Source organism: Anomaloglossus baeobatrachus, chromosome 9, assembly GCF_048569485.1.
Source record: "Anomaloglossus baeobatrachus isolate aAnoBae1 chromosome 9, aAnoBae1.hap1, whole genome shotgun sequence".
Taxonomy (NCBI): domain Eukaryota; kingdom Metazoa; phylum Chordata; class Amphibia; order Anura; family Aromobatidae; genus Anomaloglossus; species Anomaloglossus baeobatrachus.
This window is the reverse complement of record NC_134361.1, coordinates 76,371,029-76,389,926: the sequence shown is the minus strand read 5'-3', so window position 1 is coordinate 76,389,926 and position 18,898 is coordinate 76,371,029. Positions and strand designations below refer to the sequence as shown.

At 47.4% G+C, this 18,898-nt stretch overlaps 1 protein-coding gene across 5 annotated transcripts in view; it reads right to left on the bottom strand.

Moving 5' to 3' along the window:
* The window catches only part of MTM1 (myotubularin 1), an 88,302-nt gene that overhangs the window by 58,179 nt on the left and 11,225 nt on the right, over positions 1-18,898 (bottom strand). For 2 of the 5 annotated variants that reach the window (XM_075323790.1, XM_075323791.1), the window contains exons 2-3: positions 10,279-10,348; positions 6,256-6,334 (exon numbers count right to left, since the gene is read on the bottom strand). In XM_075323790.1, coding sequence (XP_075179905.1) covers positions 6,256-6,334; positions 10,279-10,338 — 139 coding nt within the window. In that variant the 5' untranslated portion in view covers positions 10,339-10,348. Of the gene's footprint in view, positions 1-6,255; positions 6,335-10,278; positions 10,351-18,898 lie in introns of those variants that run through there. The other 3 variants (XM_075323792.1, XM_075323793.1, XM_075323795.1) reach the window with 3 other exon arrangements.

The following is an 18,898-nucleotide window of genomic DNA, read 5'->3' as shown; positions in this document are numbered from 1 at the left end:
ATCACGGGCTCCTCAGTTTTAGTGCAAAAGCAAGAAGGAGGAAAGCCAATAACTGTTTTAAATACAAATTCAACCCGAGAAACAACCTCGGAGAACTGAACTGTTCAACATGAACAACATGTGCACCCGAAAAAAACAAACTTCCTAAGAAAAACAGGGCGGGTGCTGGGTCTCCCAATTGGAGCTAGAAGAAAAGGAATTTACGGTAAGTAAACAAAATTCCCTTCTTCTTTGTCGCTCCTAATTGGGAGACCCAGACAATTGGGACGTCCAAAAGCAGTCCCTGGGTGGGTAAAAGAATAACTCGTGATAGGGCCGTCAAACAGCCCTTTCCTACAGGTGAGCCACCGCCGCCTGAAGGACTTGTCTACCTAGGCCGGCATCCGCCGAAGCGTAGGTATGCACCTGATAATGCTTGGTAAAAGTGTGCAGACTCGACCAGGTAGCCGCCTGGCACACCTGCTGAGCCGTAGCCTGGTGCCGTAATGCCCAGGACGCACCCACGGCTCTGGTAGAATGGGCCTTCAGTCCTGATGGAATCGGAAGCCCAGCAGAACAGTAGGTGTGAAGAATTGTTTCCTTGATCCAACGCGCAAGGGTGGATTTGGAAGCTTGCGACCCTTTACGCTGACCAGCGACAAGGACAAAGAGTGCATCCGAGCGGCGCAGAGGCGCCGTGCGGGAAATGTAGATCCTGAGTGCTCTCACCAGATCCAATAAATGCAAACCTTTTTCAAATTGGTGAACTGGATGCGGACACAAAGACGGTAAAGTGATATCTTGATTGAGATGAAAGGAAGATACCACCTTGGGAAGAAATTCAGGAATTGGACGCAGAACTACCTTGTCCTGGTGAAACACCAGGAATGGAGATCTGCATGATAACGCCGCCAGCTCGGACACTCTCCGAAGAGACGTGACCGCCACTAGAAAGGCCACTTTCTGTGAAAGACGAGAAAGGGAAACCTCCTTCATAGGCTCGAAAGGCGGCTTCTGGAGAGCAATTAGAACCTTGTTCAGGTCCCAGGGCTCCAACGGCCGCTTGTAAGGGGGGACGATATGACAAACCCCTTGCAGGAAAGTGCGTACCTGAGGAAGTCGCGCCAGGCGTTTCTGAAAAAATACGGATAGCGCGGAGACTTGACCCTTAAGGGAGCCAAGCGACAAACCTTTTTCCAACCCAGACTGCAGGAAGGAAAGAAAAGTAGGCAATGCAAAAGGCCAGGGAGAAACTCCCTGAGCAGAGCACCAAGATAGGAATATCCTCCACGTCCTGTGGTAGATCTTGGCGGAGGATGGCTTCCTAGCCTGTCTCATGGTGGCAACCACTTCATGAGATAAACCTGAGGCCGCTAGGATCCAGGACTCAATGGCCACACAGTCAGGTTCAGGGCCGCAGAATTCAGATGGAAAAACGGCCCTTGAGACAGCAAGTCTGGACGGTCTGGTAGTGCCCACGGATGGCCTACCGTGAGGTGCCACAGATCCGGGTACCACGACCTCCTTGGCCAGTCTGGAGCGACGAGAATGGCGCGGCGGCAGTCGGACCTGATTTTGCGGAGCACTCTGGGCAACAATGCCAGAGGTGGGAACACATACGGTAGCCGGAACTGCGACCAATCTTGAACTAAGGCGTCTGCCGCCAGAGCTCGGTGATCGTGAGACCGTGCCATGAAAACCGGGACCTTGTTGTTGTGCCGTGATGCCATCAGGTCGACGTCCGGCATCCCCCAGCGGCGACAGATCTCCTGAAACACGTCCGGGTGAAGAGACCATTCCCCTGCGTCCATGCCCTGGCGACTGAGAAAGTCTGCTTCCCAGTTTTCTACGCCTGGGATGTGAACTGCGGATATGGTGGATGCCGTGTCTTCCACCCACGTCAGAATCCGCCGGACTTCCTGGAAGGCTTGCCGACTGCGTGTTCCCCCTTGGTGGTTGATGTATGCCACCGCTGTGGAGTTGTCCGACTGAATTCGGATCTGCTTGCCTTCCAGCCACTGTTGGAAGGCTTGTAGGGCAAGATAGACTGCTCTGATCTCCAGAACATTGATCTGAAGGGTGGACTCTTTCCGAGTCCACGTACCTTGAGCCCTGTGGTGGAGAAACACTGCTCCCCACCCTGATAGACTCGCATCTGTCGTGACCACCGCCCAGGATGGGGGTAGGAACGACTTTCCTTTTGACAATGAGGTGGGAAGAAGCCACCACCGGAGAGATTCCTTGGCTGCCTGAGAGAGGGAGACCTCCCTGTCGAGGGACGTCGACTTCCCGTCCCATTGGCGGAGAATGTCCCATTGTAGTGGACGCAGATGAAACTGCGCAAAAGGAACTGCTTCCATTGCTGCTACCATCTTCCCTAGGAAGTGCATGAGGCGCCTCAAGGGGTGCGACTGGCCCTGAAGGAGAGATTGCACCCCTATCTGTAGCGAGCACTGTTTGTCCAGTGGAAGTTTCACTATCGCTGAGAGAGTATGAAACTCCATGCCAAGATATGTTAGTGATTGGGTCGGGGTTAGATTTGACTTTGAAAAGTTGATAATCCACCCGAAACTCTGGAGAGTCTTCAGTGCCACGTTCAGGCTGTGTTGGCATGCCTCTTGAGAGGGTGCCTTGATAAGTAGATCGTCCAAATACGGGATCATGGAGTGACCTTGCGAGTGCAGGACTGCTACTACTGCTGCCATGACCTTGGTGAAGACCCGAGGGGCTGTCGCCAGCCCGAAAGGTAGAGCTACGAACTGCAGGTGTTCGCTTCCTATAACGAAGCGTAGAAAACGCTGATGCTCTGGCGCAATTGGCACGTGGAGATAAGCATCCTTGATGTCTATTGATGCTAGGAAATCTCCTTGAGACATTGAGGCGATAACGGAGCGGAGAGATTCCATCCGGAACCTCCTGGTTTTTACGTGTTTGTTGAGCAGCTTTAGATCCAGGACGGGACGGAACGACCCGTCTTTCTTTGGCACCACAAACAAATTGGAGTAAAAACCGTGACCTTGTTCCTGAAGAGGAACAGAAGTCACCACTCCTTCCGCCTTTAGAGCGGACACCGCTTGTAGCAGAGCATCGGCTCGGTCGGGCGGTGGAGAAGTTCTGAAGAAGCGAGTTGGAGGACGAGAGCTGAACTCTATCCTGTACCCGTGAGACAGAATGTCTCTCACCCAACGGTCTTTGACCTGTGACAGCCAAATGTCGCCAAAGCGGGAGAGCCTGCCACCGACCAAGGATGCGGATAGAGGAGGCTGAGAGTCATGAGGAAGCAGTCTTGGTAACGGTTCTTCCGGCTGGCTTTTTTGGGCGTGATTGAGTCCGCCAAGAATCTGAGCCCCTCTGATCCTTTTGAGTCCTTTTGGACGAGTAGAATTGGGACCTGCCTGAGCCTCGAAAGGACCGAAAACCAGACTGTCCCCTCCTCTGTTGGGGTTTGTTTTGTCTGGGCTGAGGTAAGGATGAATCCTTACCCTTGGAGTGTTTAATGATTTCATCCAAACGCTCACCAAACAATCGGTCACGAGAAAAAGGCAAACTGGTTAAGCACTTCTTGGAAGAAGAATCTGCCTTCCATTCTCTCAACCACAGGGCTCTGCGTAAAACCACAGAGTTGGCTGACGCCACCGCCGTACGGCTCGTAGAGTCTAGGACAGCCTTAATCGCGTAAGACGCGAATGCAGACACTTGAGAGGTCAAGGGTGCCACCTGCGGAGCAGATGTACGTGTGACCGTGTCGACCTGTGTAAGCCCAGCTGAAATAGCTTGGAGTGCCCATACGGCTGCGAATGCTGGCGCCAACGACGCTCCAATCGCTTCATAGATGGATTTTAACCAGAGCTCCATCTGCCTGTCAGTGGCATCTTTAAGTGCCGCCCCATCTTCCACTGCAACTAGAGATCTGGCTGCAAGCCTGGAGATTGGAGGGTCCACCTTGGGACACTGTGTCCAGCCCTTGACCACGTCAGGGGGAAAAGGATAGCGTGTATCTTTAAGCCGTTTGGAAAAACGCTTATCTGGATAAGCGTGGTGTTTCTGGATTGCGTCTCTAAAGTCAGAGTGGTCCAGAAAAGTGCTTAATTTACGCTTGGGATACCTGAAATGGAATTTCTCCTGCTGTGAAGCTGCCTCCTCCGCAGGAGGAGCTGGTGGAGAAATATCTAACATCTTATTGATGGACGCTATAAGATCATTCACTATGGCGTCACCATCCGGGGTATCTAGATTGAGAGCGGCCCCAGCATCAGACTCCTGATCAGTTACATCCGCCTCATCACACAGAGAGTCGTCCCGCTGGGACCCTGACCAGTGTGATGAAGTTGAGGGTCGCTCATAGCGAGCCCGCTTAGGTTGTCTGGGACTGTCGTCCGAGTCAGAGCCGTCACCCTGGGGTGCATGTGACACCCCCGGAGCTAGGAAGTGGTCCAGCTGAGGGGGACAAGGTGGCAATGAATCAACAGTGCCCATGGTCTGAGTTACTGGTCTAGACTGTAATGTTTCAAGAATTTTAGACATAGTCATAGACAATCTGTCAGCAAAAGCTGCAAACTCCGTCCCTGTCACCTGGACAGCATTCACAGGTGGTTCTCCCTGGGTCACCTCTAGCAGCGGCCCCGGCTGAGCAATTGCCACAGGGGCCGAGCACTGCACACAATGGGGGTCAGTGGAACCTGCCGGTAGAGTAGCCCCACATGCGGTACAAGCAGCATATAAAGTCCGTGCCTTGGCACTTTTGCTTTTTGCGGACGACATGCTGTTGTCTCCTTGAGAAATCTAAGGAGGGTATATAGCAGAAAATCACCAGCGACTGTACAGTGCAAAGTATTGCCAGCACAAATACAAAGTACACTATGGCACAAGTGGGGGAGAGCCCTTGAGGGCTGCTTACCGCCCGCTGAAAGCGGGTGTGAGGTCGTAGAATCCCTTGTCTGAGTCTCCCCGTCTCCCCTCTGCAGCTCAGCGTGCAGGCAGGAATGGCTGCCGGCGTCCTGTGAAGAGGGGCGGACCGTGGGCGTCACAAACAAAAGTGCGGGAAACTGCGTCCCACTGTGCCTAGTGTGAGGGCTGGAGTATGTAAAACAGACTCCAGCTCTTAGCGCTGCTGGTCTGTACAGCGTCCCGCCCTCCTCCTGACTGGCAGGTCTGGGGGCGGGAACGATACGAACTAGGCCGCAAAAGCCGGGGACTGTAGTAATCTAGCGCGGCCGTCATTTATGCACGGCCAGCGCGGAAGTCCCCGGCGCACCACAAATCCCAGCCGCGACGCAGTAAAAACTGACCCCCGCGGCCGGATCGGCCGATCGTACTAAGTCACCTCACTCAGCAGAGCTGTAGTGAGTAACGGCACAAGCGCAGCAGCGCTGTTTACCCCGGCGCACTAACACACCCAGCAATGCTGCAGTGTGCGTGCGATAAGCACGGGGACACGGAGTACCTTGATGGAGCAGGGTCCTGTCCCTGAGGAAACTCCGCTCCGTATCCAGCAGATCCTCCAGGGGCTGTGGATGGAGCACGGCCTCAGTGCCCGGAGACCGGTAAAGTCCCACTTCACCCAGAGCCCTAATGGGGATGGGGAAGGAATCAGCATGTGGGCTCTAGCCTCCGTACCCGCAATGCGTACCTCAACCTTAACAAACACCGCCGACAGAAAGTGGGGTGAGAAGGGAGCATGCTGGGGGCCCTCGTATGGGCCCTCTTTTCTTCCATCCGACATAGTCAGCAGCTGCTGCTGACTAAACAGTGGAGCTATGCGTGGATGTCTGGCCTCCTTCGCACAAAGCATAAAACTGAGGAGCCCGTGATCCCACGGGGGGGTGTATAGCCAGAAGGGGAGGGGCCTTACACTTTTAAGTGTAGTACTTTGTGTGGCCTCCGGAGGCAGTAGCTATACACCCAATTGTCTGGGTCTCCCAATTAGGAGCGATAAAGAAAATAGAAAATGTGAGGGGAAATAGACCACACGGCTGCTAGATTTCATATATTAGATGAGGCAAGTCTGTCCAAATCGGAATATTCTCCAAAGTATCAATTGTCCTGAGGACAACCAACCACAATGAGTGGTATTTTTACCGCATTCCTTAGTATGTTTGGGAGCCGTACACTGAATAATACTAGTGGACGTCCATTACTAATGACCAAGATGGTGAGGAAGGCGGCAGTCCAGGTCCAGGCCTCTATGGACTTGTAGCAAGAACCCTTATATTGTGGAGAGGTTAGGATTGATTTACATGAGACTTTTTTTTTCTTCAAGAAAGATATGAAACATACAGTGTTCACCTGTTGCAAGGGTTTCTCCAGGAAGGAGCGGGATTTCATTGTGTTCTTGGTTCGGGCCATCTCTGGGAGGCTGCAAAAGTAAATTATTTTTTTTAGAGGGAGTGAGGTTGTTGTGATTAACACATAATAATGATATAAAAATTGTCATCAACGGATACAGAAATCATTACAGTAATGGTTCTAAAGTGCTTGTGATTGGAGTAAAGGGTTTGTATGATGACGACAGGTCATCTCTCCACAGGACTGATCGGTGGGACCAGCACAGATCTGTAGAACATGGAACTTTGATCTCCATTAAGATGGAGCATCATTGCGTATGTGCGACTAATTTTAGTGATGAGCGAGCGCTACAAATGCTCGGTACACGTAACGAGCAGTCAGATGCTCAGATTAGAGACGAGAGTAGCCATGTATAATGGAAGTCAACGGAGAACTTGAGCATTTTTCCAGAAAATATTCTGGAGAAATGCTAGAGTCCCCCATCGACTTGAATTATACTCGGTACACGAGTCAGCCCATCTGAGCGTCCAACTGCTAGTTACAAGTACCGGGCACCCGAGCATGGTAGTGCCCACTCATCACTATAATCTACCCATTCTCCTCTCAACTGTAGATCGGTGTGCTCAACGTTTTCCGCCAGTTCCTAGAGAACAGATGGAGCAAGGATTGATCCAACCAGCAGCTACATTTTCCAAATGGGATAGAAGTGCTTAGTCGAGGTTACCAATACCCTGTTTGACGATTGGAAAGGTTCCCAATGGTCAGACCCACTCAAATCTGTAAGTTATCACCAGACAACCCCTTTAGAAGAAGGATGGGAATGTTTCATGCTGGGACGGGTGTTCTAAACATTTATGTAATCATCAGAATTGCAAAATACTGGTATAAATAATGGCCAATCATTGGAGGCAATAAGGGATGAAGAATTAGAATATGTAGGGTTGGGGTTTAGTCATGGAAGCTGAGAACACCATCAATAGCATATTGACTTTTCATTGTAAGAATATTCCTTTTTACAAAAAAAGTTAAGTAAAGGGTTATTCCCACAAATGAAAGTTACTCCCCATTTCTAAGATAGGGGAGATAATAATCACTGAGGATCTAGGACACATCTTGAATGGAGCAGAGGTGCACGTGATCAACAACTGCTCCATTCGCTTTTTATGGGACTGGCAGGGAGGCGCTTGGTCATTTCTAGCAGTCGTATGAACCATGAAGAGAGTGGTGGTGGAACATTCACACTCCCGCTCCAGTCCAGGCGGCACTCCGCACAGCCCCCTTCTTGGCTGTCCAACCAATAGTGATACATACCATTTAGAGTAGATCGAATGAATCCCTTTCAGTGCTTCCAGAGGATGAAGAGGATCTCAGAGCAAGTTTGTTTTTACTCCAAAGGCAAAGATTTATTGTTACATTCAATTAGAGAAATCCAACAAAAACGGACAACGCGTTTCGGCTAACAAAAGCCTTCATCAGGTATAATATATAGATATACCTGATGAAGACTTGTTAGCCGAAACACGTTGTCCATTTTCTCTAATTGAATGTAACAATAAATCTTTGCCTTTGGAGTAAAAACAAACTTGCTCTGAGATCCTCTTCATCCTCTGGAAGCACTGACAGGGATTCATTCTATTACTCACGTGTGGGTGCCTCACAGGACCCACAATGTTTCCCGAAGATTCGTGCTACACACTGGAGGATTACCAAAAAAGTTGATCCACTACACAGATCATATAAGCGAAAACAGAAGAAATCTGCATGGTGAGTGTAAAATCAGTTCGACCACTGTAATCTATGTTCACATACATCTACACTCAGATTTGGCGCCCAGTTGTCTTCCTCTTTTTCTTTCTGTGATACATACATTTGTGAGAAAACCCTCCAAATGACTTCTCAATCAACAATCAATTAAGAACCACTTACACAGGCAATTAATGATTGCAAACCATTATTAACAAGTCTACAAAATACAACTGATCCACATGGGTCGGGGACTATATGCAAACACAGAAATTGGACGTTAATAAGATTTATCTAAAAATGGGGGGGAAAAAAAAAAATACACCAAAATAAACAGTCTATAATACAATACTTTATTAAATACTGAATAAAAACGGTCAAATATCAAGGTGATGTGCTAATTGAACGCACGGGTACCTACAGTGGTGGTGCAAGAAAGGAAGTGTGTGTGTGTGTGTGGGGGGGGGGGGGGGTCGTGTGGGTACAAGTATCTAAAGGCCAAATAATCTAAAGGGTCTGTGGAGCAATAACTCACTCTCCAATGAACCCTACCAGACAGTGGAGGTTAGACACCCAATGTTTTTGGTGCTCCCACTCCATGTCAGTTCACCCTATCTGCCCCTCTTATAGGCTATGTGCTTTTTTGTGCGATACTTTTCTGTAGACAAAAAAAATCATGTTTTGTCAGGAAACAAAACAGCTGAAAGAAAGTATTTTTTACTGTGATTTTTCACATGCGCTTCTTTTTTACTTTTTTGTCATTAATGAGAAAAAAAAAATGAACTTTTTTGAATTTACCAAATGGCTGCAATGAAACAGTGAAAAATTTAAAGGGGTCTGAATACTTTCCGTATCCACTGTATCATTTATTACATTATTATTTATAAAGCACCATTAGTTCCATGGTGCTGTACATGAGAAGGGGGTTACATACAGAACACATATACAAGTTACAATAGACACACTAGTACAGAGGAAAGAGGGCCCTGCCCTTGTGGGATTACATTCTATAGAATTTGGGGAGGAGACAATAGGTGGGGTGTAGATTGGGCGGCGCCTCTGCACGGTGGTCGGGCGGCGCCTCTGCACGGTGGTCGGGCGGCGCCTCTGCACGGTGGTCGGGCGGCGCCTCTGCACGGTGGTCGGGCGGCGCCTCTGCACGGTGGTCGGGCGGCGCCTCTGCACGGTGGTCGGGCGGCGCCTCTGCACGGTGGTCGGGCGGCGCCTCTGCACGGTGGTCGGGCGGCGCCTCTGCACGGTGGTCGGGCGGCGCCTCTGCACGGTGGTCGGGCGGCGCCTCTGCACGGTGGTCGGGCGGCGCCTCTGCACGGTGGTCGGGCGGCGCCTCTGCACGGTGGTCGGGCGGCGCCTCTGCACGGTGGTCGGGCGGCGCCTCTGCACGGTGGTCGGGCGGCGCCGAGGTCATTGTAGGTTGTAGGCATTTCTGAACAGATGGGTTTTCAAGTTCCGTTTGAAGTTTGCAGTTTGCAAGTGTAGTAGATAGTCTGACATGTTGAGGAGAGTTCCAGGAGACTGGGGATGCTCGGGAGAAGTCTTGGAGGCGGTTGCATGAGGAATGAATGAGTGAGGAGGAGAGAAGGAGGTCTTGGGAGGATCAGAGATTACGTTTTGGAGTGTAGCGGGAGATTAGTTCGGAGATATATGGAGGAGATAGATTATGCACAGTTTTGTAGGTCAGTGTTAGTAGTTTGAAGTGGATACGGTGGAGGATAGGGAGCCAATGGAGGGATTTGCAGAGAGGAGAAGCAGGGTGGTATTGAGGAGAGAGGTGGATCATTCGGGCAGCAGAATTAAGGATGGACTGGAGAGGGGCGAGCGTGTTAGCAGGGAGGCCACAGAGGAGGAGGTTACAGTAATCGAGGCGGGAGATTATGAGGGCATGCACTAGCATTTTTGTAGATTGCGAATTGAGGAAAGGACAGATTCTGGAAATATTCATGTAAATGAAATGTAGACCATGTGGATTTTGATGAGGAAACTCAATGGAATTATGGCAAGAACCACCAAGGATCTCGCTTACAATGAAGTTCAAGGTCATTAGATATTGTAGTGTCCGCGCCACGGCCACTGATGTGTAATAACCAAACACCATAAAGTCACGGTGGTTAATACATCAAGATCGTGTGTGACCCTTGTACCGGCGGAGGGTTTATTGACCAAAGATGACTTTGCCCTTGAATGAATTTCCTTAAAGAAAAAAAAAAAAGTTGCAGTAAAACACTTTGCCGTAAACATTAACCATAGACTTACCCTCCTTACGGAAGGATTCTCATAGGAGTTGGAACTGAACCTTTGTACAGGCGAAGCCATGATGAGGAACCTTTCAAAATGAAATAAAAAGAAAATATTTAGGAGGCCAGAAAGACATTGTGCACAGAGAGCAGTTTGTGGATGGAACTTTCCTAGAGATGGCTGGACCTTTGCCCCTGACGAAGTCACTTATCTAGTGGCGAAACGCGTTGGTGTGTACTTTTTCCTTTTGCATATAGGTGCCCACATTATGCACCATTTAGTTGCCAAATGGTCTTTTGGACTATGCTGGTAATCCTATATTATTGCCTGCATCAGTTATTTGGGCACATTATAGCAGTCATTGTCTTATGTATCATCTTACCGTATCAGTCTAATACAATTGTAAGTTATATATTTCTATTACTGTATTTGCGTTTTTCTATATGCTAATGACACATGGGGTGACCGGTCCTTTGTTTCCTTCTATACATTTTAATTGTTATTAGCGTATTCTTTTAGACTTGTTTCAATAAATATAGATTATTATAGGTGATCTCCTGGTTTGTGCAGATCTTTCTTTTTTGCACCTAAACCATTTGAAATGCTTATGATTGATCCTTCTTTATTATGTGGTGCCATAATAATAATAATAATAATAATAATAATAATAAAAAAATATTATTATTAATAATTGTATTCATTTATATAGCGCTATTAATTCCACAGCGCTTTACATACATTGGCAACACTGTCCCCATTGGGGCTCACAATCTAAAGTCCCTATCTGTATGTCTTTGGAGTGTGGGAGGAAACCGGAGTACCCGGAGGAAACCCACGCAAACACGGGGAGAACCTTCAAACTCCTTGCAGATGGTGTCCTTAGTGGGACTAGAACCCAGGACCCCAGCGCTGCAAGACTGCAGTGCTAACCACTGAGCCTACTGCAAGACTACAGTGCTAACCACTGAGCCACCGTGCTGCCCCCTTTCATGTACATTGATATAGATTTCCTCGAGATGCTGCCGACAGCCAGGTATCACTAGTGAATGGACGGAGCGGCTGTCGAGCGCTGCCGCTGCTTTACACCTCTTTCTAGGAAAGATCGCACTTCACACAGGACTCATGTCTGGTGTGAACGGAGCCGTATACGTGTCATTATCACAGAAGGGAGCAGAGCAGCAGCTTGTCATACTATTAACACCGGAGCGGTGACTGCAGAACACAACGCCATCACCTGATCTGCTAAATACCGTCTGCCAATGCTGACGGCGCACGCCGTATCAGAAAAGGTGGAGGATGGCGGCATCTCTTAATACTAGAAGACTCGGGATTGATGCCACAAATGACAGACTGACACTTATCCACACCAGTATTGCATAAGTGCATGATTTTCTGTATATACTGATGTGGTCCCCCCCTCCACACCCAACATTGTTTACATTAGAATTGCCCCACTGGATTTGTCAATTTTATTGTCTAGGTATCCAAAAGAGCTCTCACAAATAAAAATACATAAAGTAGCCAGTTAAAAGGAAATAAGTCAGTGAGTTTTAGCCATTTATTCTGAGAACAGCATAATATAGGGGCAGAGAGCCTGATAAAAGTGATGTGTCTCTTTTTAAGGCTGTGTGCCATAGTTTCAAAACAATCTGTGTTTTATCAGCAAAACATTATCACTACAGGACATCTTGCGTGCAGTGCAGTCGAGCTAATCTGTGAAACCCCGCCCCCAGCACTGATTGGCAGATTGCTTACAGTGTACACAGGAAGCTGCCAGTCAGGTGTGTGGGCGGGGTTATACACAGCCCAGAAGACTTCGCTCAGCTACATCTACATCACAGGTTTTCTATGAAAACTACACCAAGCACCCCAGTAAGTAACACATACCTGGAATCAGGATTTCGTGTCCTATGTTATGCTGCTCTCAGATTATTATCAAAAACCTGCTGAAAGATTGCTTTTAAGAATCACCAGACATATAAAGCATTCTTATGCTGCTGGCCAGATACTTAGAGGCGTTGTCTCAACACAGCGCTTTGGCAGCACACTACTCCCCAACTTCCCTGATTTATGGGGTGCGGTGGGATTTTTAATAAGCAGTAAATGTTAAAGTTGCTTGTTTTAACAATTTTACCCATTTATGTAGTTGAAATAATTCGGTTAAAGATTAGGATTGGTCACAGGGCGGCAGCTCGGTTGTATGTCAGACCATTAATACAAGCATCCTCAACACACTAAACTGGTAAATCATTGGCCGTACCGGTCGGATCATGCCCAACACCTCATTTCAGCCAACGAACCCCAAAAACTCAAACCATACAAATGACTTTTATGGTAGATCGTACGGATAGTGCGAATGTCAGATTCCATACACAGACACCTTATAGCATGAGTTTTGTGGATCCATTGCAATTCTTAAAACATGGGAACTTTTATTTATTCTTGCAGTCTTTAGTATAACATTAACTGCACAAGGACAATAAACGATTACAAAAAATAATCTACGTTCTCTGCATGGAATATGAACAATATTATTTTCTATAAGCTTGAGTGAACTTAGATTCACGCCATCTCTAAGAGACATTAAGGCCCCTTTCACACATCAGTTTTTTTACCATCAGTCGCAATCCGTCGTTTTGTGAAAAAAACGGATCCAGTGCTGCATCTGTTTTTTTCTCATGGAGTTGTATTAGCGACGGATGGGCTTGCGTTTTTTCCATTGTGCGACGGATCTGTCAAAAAGTGTTTGACAGAACAGAGCCGAGGTCCAGATGAACGTTTTTTGTGTGTGTCAAAAAAAATAGATGGCGACGGATCCGTTGGCGTCCGTCGTTTGTTATAATGGAAGCCTATGGGCGCCGGATCCTTCACAATCTCTCTCTCGATGGGCTCATATAGGTTTTCAATGGCAAATGACCATTGCCATGTAAAAAATATAGTACGACGGATCCGTTTATTTTACTGGATCCGTCGCATCAGATTTACCACAATCTAAGACGTATCCGACGCATCAGTCACAAGATTGATTGTTAGGCTAGTTTCACACTTGCGTTAAACGGCATCCGTTGAATTGCGTTGTGTGACGGATGTGTTGCATATAGTGGCACAACTGATGCAACGGATCGTACAAAACAGAATCTTTTTTTTTTCCTTTACAGTTTTACTGGCGGCAGACTATTGTGAACGATCAGCTGATTGTTCGGCCGCCGAGAATGTGTGTGTGGGGGGCGGAGTGCGTGGTGGGTGGAGCCGAGCAAGGCCATGGCTCTGAGGACGTCAGTGCCGGGGACTGCATGGCTGGGGACAGGTGTGTGTGCACGTGTACATGCGGAGTGGAGTGCGGGAGGGGGCAGAGCCGAGCGGGGAATTGCCGGGCTCCCTGCACACGTAACCAGGGTAAATATCGGGTAGCTAAGCAAAGTACTTTGCTTGATTACCCGATATTTACCTTGGTTACCAGCGTACACCGCTTAGTGCTGGCTCCTTGCACACGTAGCCAGGGTAAATATCGGGTAACTAAGCAAAGCGCTTTGCTTAGTAACCCGATGTGTACCCTGGCTACGTGTGCAGCGTTGGCCAGCGGAAGCAACGCAGGTACTTCTGTCACAATCCGCCATCCATACAAGTCTATGGGAAACAGCGGAATCCGTTAACTGATTCAGCTGTTTTCCAAAAGGGCGGATTGCGACAGAAGGTAATTAACGCAAGTGTGAAACTAGCCTGATGTGTGAAAGAGGCCTAACCCGATGTCAAAAGGGTTGACTGAAAGGTTGAAAACTACGGATAGTGAAAAGGGTCACTTTCTGCTTGATATCAGTTAATGTGTATGGCTAGTGGAGCTATGGCATGCAGTTGTGGAGTGGGTGAGCCAAACTTCTCATTCCTGCCTGAACTTCTTCATAAACAGCTTATGTATAATTATAATTAGTATGAGCAAAATTTAATGTAGGAAAATGGTAATGTTGAGCTTCTTCCCCATCAAATAGTTTCAGAGATGATACAATATTAATGATGAGATATTGTATTTTGAAGTTGATACATCGTTACAGATTCCAATACAACAGTGCCTAAGCGCTATGGAATATGGTAATTTAGAATAGAAAGTTTCCTGAAGCACAGTTGGTGCCAGACACCTTCTGTCCCTGCTTTTCAAAGTAACTAGTATTTAAGAACGGACCAATACACTGTTCCAGGGAAGATCCAAAACCAAAAGTGAATTTCATGCTTAATGTCTATTCTATATAGTAATCACTTCTGTAAAATGCTTCAATTAAAAATCCCCTACACCTCCCCCTCCACTCCAATTTCCCGTTTTGTTTTTAACTTTCGATGAGGTTTCTCTTGGTACTCAAACAAGACACCATCAGGGGGCTACAGTCACTGCCACAACTGCTGTCCCCACCCGGAAACAAAGCGTCATCAGTGACATCCATTTTAAGAGCTGGGCAAGTCACTGCTTTACTGAGCATGTGCAGATTGTCAATTCCAACACATGCTCAGGATGTGCTCCCTGAGATAGATCGATATTCCTTTGAATCACCAGATCTAAAGTAAAGTAATGAGCTCGAAAGAGTGCACTGTCAGTACACATCGACATGGAGAGGATGCAGCATGTCAGCACAGCCACTGAAATTGCTGGCACTGATGATGCTTTGTTTTAGGCCAGTGTCACACTTGCGCGAATCTCGCATTGCATCACCCGTCACAGCCACACTCTCTCCGATCAGGAGCGTCTCAGCTGCATTGAGACGCATGCAACTGACCCGCTCCTGTGAAGAGAGGGCGAGGAGAGACTCACGTGAGGCACTCGCAAGTGTGACACCGGCCCAAGGGTGGGGATGGCAGCTGTGGCACTGACTGCAGCCCTGACGCTCTGATAACGTCCCGTTTCAGTATCCCAGCATGCACTGGGAGTTGTCCAACAAAAAACATCATGGGTTATATTAAAGGGGGGGGGGTAGGAATCAATTTTTAAATGAAGTATATTAGAAAACTGATTATTAAATTAAATAGCTAGACATTAGTGATGAGTGAGTACTACCATGCTCTGGTGCGCGCTACTCATAAGGAGCATATTGACGCTCAGACGGGCTATACTGGTTTACTAAAGTATAAATGGAAGTCAATAGGGATCTCAAGCATTTTTCCAGGAGATCTTCTATAAAAATGCTAGACTTCCCCATTGACTTCCGTTATACTTGGTAAACGAGTTGAGGCTGTCAATATGCGGATTATGAGTACCAAACACCCAAGCGTGGCAGTGCTCGCTCATCACTACTAGACATTTAGTATGATATCCACCTTTGGTTTCGGACCACTCATTTAAAGGGGAATCTGTCAGCACTATCACTAACTAAAGCAGTAAAAATTAAAAATGATACGAGTCCTGTAATAATCCGATGTGTGAGCTCTGACAATTTGTGTTTGAAGCCACATACAAATTAGTCTGATAAAGCACTGGGGGGGGTGTTACTGTACCCAGAGTGCCACAAGACGCCCCAAAAGCACTCTCAGGTTAATTAGCATGTGGATTTAAAGGGACTGTCAAGCAGGTTTTTGCTATCTCAAATGAGAGCAGCATGATGTAGGCAAAGAGATCCTGAATCCAACGATGTATCACTTCAATTACTGGCTGCATCTCTTCAGACACAATCTGAATTTTAAGCTTTAGCAATGTAGCAGAGCTGAGAAAGCTGACCCCGCCCACATCAGGCTCTGTGCAGAGATTGTACATTGACAGTGAGGTGTCAATCACAGCAGGGGGCATCTTCGGCTGCCACACACGAGTTTCTAGTCTCGTAATAAGGGTCCTGTGGCTTAAACAAACATAAGATGGAACTGTGACAAAACAGGCATCCCTGAATTCTCTGTGTTAACTCTTGCAGCATGCTGGCTTCAGCTTACACAGCAAAAACCTGCTGACAGATTCCCTTTCAAGCTCGATTCCTCAGCAATGGCACATCGGATTACAACAAAACAGGTAACATTTCTAGTTGTTTTGAGCATATACAGCCATTCATGTAGTTCCATTGAAGGGAAGCCATTTTGACAACCAGAAGGCTGGCCAAAATTTTGTAAAAGCTGCAGACCAAAGTTGCAGAATCTGGACGTAGGTCACAATCTGTGGCAAATAAACTAAAAACAAAATTAAAAGTAATGACCAAAAAAAAAAAAAAAAAAAATGGTCATAAGGAGGCATTGTGGATCAGCCATCTTGGGATGGAGCCATTCAATGCAGCCAGAGAATGGAAACGATCAAAACACAATGTACATGTTGAGGTCTGTAAATGAAGATGAAGCCCGGCACGGCCACTCACCGCCCCACAGAATCATTCTGACAGTCACAAGTATGATGTCAAATACTAATATTTCTATAACATGGGGGGGAAAAAAAAACAAAACCTAAAATAAACTGCTGCGGGCCAATTATGAAGCGCAGTTTATCATTCTAGACAGAGTACAAATAGATATAATTCCATTCCTGGACTCTCACGGAGCAGGGAAAACAAATTTAAGATTCAAAAATTCCCTATGGCAAATTGATAACAGCGAGGCAATGGAGCAGAACAGGCTAACAACACAGGCAATAAGGGAGAGAGGCTGACACAGAACGGGCCGGCCATGCACGAGGAGGCCAATTCAATTTATGTGACCGGCAAGAGAAAATTATAGCCGTGTGCGGCGCCCGCCCCGACATTCGTATGTGCCGCACTTATCAGAGTGAGCCGTACATCGGCCACGCACAAAGTCTGAGGATCCTCAGAACATAATTATCCAGAAAATGGACAGGACACATTAGTGAGGGGCGACAAAGGCAGGAGCTTTCAAGCAGAAGCTTAGAAAAAAAAAAAACATTTATCAGCATTACACGAGATCAAGGTTAAAAAAAAAAAAAAAAAATTGCTACAGAAATTCGGCTGTAAAAGACAAAATCGGGCATTACTCCTCCTCCCCTGGTGCAGCGCTCAGGCTCGGTTGTCTGCATCACTAATGTCACATCGACCCGCACCGCAGACACTGACACCAGGAGAAGCGGCAGAGAATTGGTGCTGGACCTGGGATGGGGGAGAGCAGCACAGTAAGGGGTAATTTGCACGTTGCAACATCGCTACTGCGATCTCGTCGGGGTCAAATCGAAAGTGACGCACATCCGGCGCCGGTAACAACATCGCAACGTGTAAAGCCTAGAAGCACCGATAAACGATCGCAAAAGCATAGAAAATCGGTGATCTGTGTAGTGTCTGTCACTACCATAATGTCGCTGCAGCGACAGGTACGATGTTGTTCCTCGTTCCTGCGGCAGCACACATCGCTGTATGTGAAGCCGCAGGAGCGAGGAATTTCTCCTTACCTGCCTCCACTGGCAATGAGGAAGGAACGAGGTGGGCGGCATGTTACGTCCCCCTCATCTCCGCCCCTCCGCTTCTATTGGCCGCCTGCCGTGTGACGATGCTGTGACGCCGCACGACCCGCCCCCTTAGGAAGGAGCCGGGTCGCCGGCCAGAGCGACGTCGCAGGGCAGGTGAGTGCATGTGAAGCTGCCGTAGTGATAATGTTCGCTACGGAAGCTATCAGAAGATATCGCACCTGCGACGGGAGCGGGGACTATCGCACTCAGCATCGCTACAATGTGCAAAGTACCCCTTAGTCTTTCTAATAAAGAACCACAGCCAAGGGACAGAGGTTTTAAAAGACTAGAAAATGCCTTTAACAATGTATTTAGTTTTTCATCTCAGCATTTTACAAGCCACACATTTATTTTGTTAACGATGTAGATAAATGCTGTATATACTCTATTATAAGCCGTGTTTTCAGGTCATTTTTTTATCCTGAAAATACCCCCCCCTCTCCTCGGCTTATACTTGAGTGAGGGTCCCACAAAAAAAATTATTCTCACCTGTCCTCTGTTCGCACAGTGTCCTCTTACCTGCTTCTTGAGGACTGCATGCACAATAAACCCCTTGGTGATTGCGGCCGACGCAGGAGTCGCCGCTGCCGTAGTCATCAGCGTTTTACTTCACTTGAATGATTTGCAGCGCCGCAAAGTACTCAACTGAAGTAAAGTGTCGATGACAACAGCAGTGGCTCCTGCATTGGCTACCATCACTGAGGGGTCTCTTGTGCAATAAGTCCTCAAGAAGTAGGTAAGAGGACACCGCGGGAACAGAGGACAGGTGAGAATAAGTGTGTGTGTGTGTGTGTGTGTGTGTGTGTGTGTGTGTGTGTGTGTGTGTGCGTGTGCGTGTGGATGGGGCACATTACTACAGGGGACAATATGGGCACATTACTACCAATAGCTGTGGCATTTCCCACCCTAAGCTTATACTCGAGTCAATAAGTATTCCCAATTTTTTTTGTAAAATTAGGTGCCTCGGCTTACACAAGTATATACGGTAATTCTTTTTTTTTTTTTTTTGTAGGCGGAAGTGTAATTTTTATAGGCGCCATTTTGTTCTCCTTTTGTGAGGCAAAGTAATAAAAAAACAACCCCTTTCCTTAAAAGGGAAATAACCAGCCGCTTTTTAACCTATAAACTAGAGGCAGAGTATAATGGCCCTAGGATGCTGATTAAAATGATCCGTATCGTTGAGAAATCCAAGGCTTTACTGCAGAGAAATCTCTGCCCAAACTTTCCAAA